The sequence below is a fragment of the Linepithema humile genome, chromosome 6 (assembly GCF_040581485.1).
Source record: "Linepithema humile isolate Giens D197 chromosome 6, Lhum_UNIL_v1.0, whole genome shotgun sequence".
In the NCBI taxonomy this organism is placed as follows: Eukaryota; Metazoa; Arthropoda; class Insecta; order Hymenoptera; family Formicidae; genus Linepithema; species Linepithema humile.
The window spans coordinates 13,724,864-13,730,674 of record NC_090133.1 but is presented as its reverse complement, the minus strand read 5'-3'; the positions used below and the strand labels follow the sequence as shown (position 1 = coordinate 13,730,674).

The 5,811-nt window shown below is 27.8% G+C and overlaps 1 protein-coding gene across 1 annotated transcript; it reads right to left on the bottom strand.

The window, feature by feature from the left end:
• Nucleotides 1-338: 338 nt before the first annotated feature.
• Nucleotides 339-5,329, bottom strand: LOC137000543 (uncharacterized). Its single transcript, XM_067357494.1, has 4 exons — nucleotides 4,276-5,329; nucleotides 3,982-4,161; nucleotides 3,061-3,176; nucleotides 339-1,770 (listed from the first exon to the last, which is right to left on the bottom strand). Exons 2-4 carry the CDS (start codon nucleotides 4,157-4,159, stop codon nucleotides 1,690-1,692), a joined length of 375 nt encoding a protein of 124 aa, XP_067213595.1. The 5' UTR covers nucleotides 4,160-4,161; nucleotides 4,276-5,329; the 3' UTR covers nucleotides 339-1,689.
• Nucleotides 5,330-5,811: the final 482 nt, after the last annotated feature.

The window sequence follows — 5,811 nt, the reverse complement described above, 5'->3', positions numbered from 1 at the left end:
ATCGGAATGAAATAGCGCGAACAAAAGGGTGATATATTTTATGCGTAATCTTTAACGTAAATTTTTGAAGTTATATGAGATTTTTTTACATTGTGTGAGTAACATATTAAGTTGATAATGTAAGTATATTGAAGATATTTTTAATTTTACACACATACACATACAAGACGATTTGTTTTAAGTAACAGATAAATTTTTATGTGGAAGTAACTATTTTCCAAGAAAATGTTTCTCACAAAAGTTATTTGGTTCCAAGAAATAAAAATATGACTTAAATGGAGTAATGTAAGGATAAAATAGGACTCCGAGAAGAAGATAAGATCATGGTCTTAAAATAATTTTTCAAGGAACACTTATTTCCAGAAAAAAAGAAAAAAATTTGTTAAATCGAATCGCTTTGTATATCTTTATTATAATAGTATATTTAATATATTTATATTTCTGTATATTTGTTTATTTATTACGTTTCCTTTTCTTCTTGATATTATAGTTAGCAATATTACGCCACGAAAGGGAAAGACAGCGCCTCGCAGAAATTCATGCAAGTCAAATAATGAGAAGAAGACTTAGAGATATGCTTGATCCATTTGCTTTGCCTGAAAATGAATTTATGGGCATGTATCGGTTAACAAGAAATATGACGAGAATTCTTGTAGAAGCGTTGGAACCATATCTTCCTCCACGAAGGAGAGCTCTGGGTATTCCAAATGAATTGAAGGTAAAGATAATATGTATAGCATTAAAATAGCAGTTGAAAAGGAATAATTTTATCAATGTAGATTCATAAAACACTTATGGATATGTTCAGTTTTATGCATGATACGCATTATGTATCATTTTATTCTTGTTTAACATTCGATGAACAACAAGGATAAAATAATATATCATGTGCATCATGCATAAAACGAAACGCACTCTATGTAGTTAAGAGTAGAGAAATTTGTTTAGTTATGTATAATAAATATGAATGTAATTAAAATCTCATTATTTATTACTAAAATATACTTATTTGTAGCTTTTTAGAAAACAGTATTAAAATTTTACATATATTTTTTTGCCAAGTCGTCAATAATGTCTAAGATATAAACAATTAAAAAAGTATTATTTCATTATCTTTTAATTTATTTTTTCATTATTTTTTAATAAGAGATTATTGTATTATATATAATTTTTATTAATTCAAACAGGTACTGTGTGCTCTGAATTTCTATGCTCAAGGTAGTTATCAGAAAGCTGTCGGTGTGGATAGTAGGTTGAGTATAGCCCAACCTACTGTAAGTGTAATCTTACAAGAAATAACGAGTGCCATCAATAATTATCTTCTAAGACAATGGATACGTTTCCCAACAACACTGCAAGAGATACAGCAAATTGTCCAAAGGTATATATTAACAATAACAAGTTGTGTAACTCTATGTTTACTTAGAATTATAATAAATAAAAATATTTATATTAATATTATATTTCTTTTATTACTAGAAACTTACAAACTTTATAATAAATGTTTTGAAAGAATACATACATATAAAATATTTTAATATTAGAAGAACATAATAACTTGTTAAATATATGTAAATGGCGTAATATATGATCCTACACAGCACAAAACATCCTATGACATCTTAAGGATATCTCAATGTCCTGAGGATTACCTGTAATAGGATGTTTTGTGCTGTGTGGGATATATGTTTAATAATTTTCATCTTCATAATTAACTTGATAGTTTTCTTCATTATCATCTACATTGTCATCTGCATTTACATATGATGTCTGTAAATAAAAAGAGAAAAAATTTTATTATATTTCAGAAATTATAATAACACTACAATTCCAGGCTTAATTGGTTTTGTAGATGGTACAAATATTGCTATTAAAGTACCTGTTGACCATGAAGGATTATATGTTAATAGAAAAGGATATCATGCACAACATGTGCAAATTGTAAGAAATTCTATTTTGTAACGTAGATGTACTTTTATAATATTATATAATATTTATGTATATTATTATATAAAAATTATATAAAATTTTATTAAAAAAATTATTATATAAAATTTTATTAAAAAAATATATATATATAATTATATATTTTTATTAAATATGCGATACAGATATGTATATTCTGAATATACTAGCAAGATATCCAGGCTCGACGCACGACTCCTTTGTATGGAGAAATTCATATGTGAGACACCTTCTGCAAATGCAACATGCAAATAATAATCATTGTTGGCTATTTGGTAATTAATAATTTAAATTATTGAAATATTTAATTAAATTAATAAAATGTAAAACAAACGTTCTGATTTATGTAATTAAAATTATTGAACTAATGTGAACATTTTTCTTTTATTTTTTAAGGAGATTCTGAATATCCATTAGAACCGTGGCTGCTGACTCCGTATCCTGAAGTACAGCCAGGTACACAGGAGGAATATTTTAATCAAAGACACAGTACCATGCGAAATACTGTAGAACGTTGTATTGGCGTTATGAAAAAACGATTCCGATGTCTCCTTAGATATCGTACATTAGAATATACACCACAGAAAGCAGGTCAAATTATTAATGTCTGCGCAGTGTTGCACAATATGTGCATACGTGCAAAAATACCTCTTCCTCCAGAACCTGAAGAGGCAATTATGGCTATGGAAGATGATGTAAATAATTTTGAAATACAACCAATACCGGAAGGTCGAGCCATATTTAATGAAGGGCAGAGAAAGCGCAATAATCTTGCAGCTCGATTGGTAAATATGATTAATGTTATATAATATTAATATAAAATAATGTTATATTAAAAAAAAATGTAAAACTACTTAAACTACTTAACTTAATAATATAATGGGTGCGTTCGGGGAGCGCGCTATCAGCGCTATTGTGTCATTCTATCCTTGTTTTATGTCTAATGAGCGATAAAGATAGAATGACGCAAATAGCGCTAATAGCGTCTTCCCGAACGCACCTAATGTAACTACTTAAAACTACTAATAAAATATATTATTATGATAAAGAAGCAAACTTTTTGTTGTAACAATATTATTATTCTGCCATACATACCAAATCTGCATTCACAAACTGTTTGATATAAGCTGCAATATCTGTAACAGCATCTGTCAATTTTTGTACTGCTTTCGTTTGCATTTGCATTTCATGTAGTATCTGTGCATCGATATCTAAAAGAAAAGAACGAAAATAAAAGGACATTTATAAAAGAAGATTATATGTAATTTTATTTAAATTTAAAGAAGTTAAAAATATATTTTCCAGGCAACATGTATGTCTAAAAGATCTATGTGACATCTTTTAGACAAACGTATTGTCTGGATAATTTTCACTTTTATTACATTTTTGAAACAAACTTCGTGGTCTTTTTAACTTTCTTACCACGAACGTCTGCAGTCTTTTGCCTTTTCAGGCGCTTTCTTTGGGATTCGGATATTGGTGGACAGGATGGAGACGAATGCATCAATGTTTCTTGATGTTCGTTATTATTTGTATTTAAATGAGGAGATGAATGTACTTCAGATAATGAAGTTATGAATGTTGTCTGTGGAGTATATTGTTGCAAAACAGTATCTCCTTGTTGAGACAGATGGGTGAGTGAGGTTCGTGGAGTATATTGCAAAGTGTTTTCTTGTTGACAGAAATTGGTAGTTGATGATGTGGTTGATAATGTGGTTGTCTGTGGAATAGATTGTTGTGGAAAGGTGCTTTTTTGTCGAGAAAGATGAAAAGACGAGTGATTGGATACAGTTTTAGATGGTGTAATTGAAGATTGGCATGGAAGCAGATTATTTTCAGTTAAAGTTTGTTCAGTCCAATTTTGAGGCTATATTCAAGAAGAAATGAAAAAAAAATAATAAAAGAATAAAATTGATAATATAGTAATAATTAAGATAATAACAGTATATAAAAAATATATCATAAATCCAGTGATAATTTATTAATAGATAGTAAAATTTAATATATACTACCAACCTCTGCAGGATCTATTACACTTAAATGCCCAATTACTGATTCTATACCCATCAAAGCAATTAATCTCTTTTCTGTTTCTTGTAAAGAGGCTGGTGATGGGCCTCCTCCGCCTGTACCTTTCTGATAATTTCTCAATTTTGACGCTTTGGACTTTACATCTAAATGCCAATCTCTCCATGACTACAAAATAAAAAGAAATATTGTTTAGATATTTTTTACAACAAATTTTTAAACTATTTCTTTTTTATCTTAGAAAAGATAAAAACTTCAAATTATATTTAGCATAATATATACCTTCATCCACTTCTCTGTTGATTTTGTGGCTCCATAGCCACAACAATTTAATTCATTTGCTAGCTGTTCCTATAAATGCGCTGTTTGTTTTCGCGCCTCAGGACCTTGAATTCTATTTTGAGCAGAATCAGGATGTTCTTCCATAAATTGAATCATTATTTGGCGTTGCTCCAGAGTAGTCTTTTTTCTTCCCTATATATATAAGGGTGTTCCATTTTAAAAACCCCACGTGAATAACTTTGTAGAAATTGGTTTTAGCAAAAAATGTTTCAGACAAAAGTTGTTGGGTTTGGAAAGGGACATCCGATGATGACATTGGTTTAACCTAGGGTGTACATACCAACGTCATATAAAGGTCAACTTTGTTTTTTTAAATAGAACACCCTATTTTTGATTCCAAAATCTAATAGCTGGTGTCAAAAGTTTTTCAAAACACTATAATAAAGTTATTTTATTAAGTACTTTCCGAGTTATGAGGCTTGTAAATTACAGTATTTTGACATAAAATACAAAATATCTTGTAAAACATTCAATTTTCGGGAATCTTACCTTAATACTTTTATACATAAAATAATGAGACGAATCAATTGATATAAAGAAAACACATAGTTGCTTTCAAGAAAAAATATGTAATTTGCAACATGCAACTGCATACTTTTTATTAAAACCAATGTGTTTTTTTTATACCAATTCATTTGTCTCATTATTTTGTGCATAAAAGTATTAAGGTAACATTCTCAAAAATTAAATGTTTTACAAGATATTTTATATTTTATGTCAAAATACTGTAATTTACAAGTCTCATAACTCGAAAAGTACTTAATAAAAAATAACTTTATTATAGCGTTTTAAAAAGCTCTTGACACCAGCTTAGAAATTTTGGAATCAAAAATAGGGTGTTTTATTTAAAAAAACGAAGTTGACCTCCATATGACCTTGGCATGTACACCCTAGGTTAAACCAATGTCATCATCGGATGTCCGCCTCCAAACCCAACAACTTTTGTCTGAAACATTTTTGCTAAAACCAATTTCTACTAAGTTGTTCACGTGAAGTTTTTAAAATGGGACACCCTGTATTTATTGCTTTATATACACATTTTTTTTTAAATATATGTATATTTTTAAAAGAGAAATGGAAAAGAAATATACATATATGTACATAAACTTTATATAGATATATGTATAGATTTTATATATAGATATATGTACAGATTTTAAAATCTATATGTATATTTCTTTTCCTATATTTCTCTTTTAAAAATATATATTTTAAGAAAAATGTGTATATAAAGCTGTATTTCATAATTTTAATTCAGCAGATAATATTTCATCTTTTATTCAAGATTTATATTTCATATTATAATGTTAATAATTTTGTTAATAATAATTATATTAATATAACATCATCTGCAGAACTAAATATACAAATATTTTTAATATTAACTTAATATATGCTACTTACGTTATCTGTCATTTTGCTGGTTAGTGATGTTTCTATTTAGATATTTTATCACTAGTTACTTTTCTTATACTG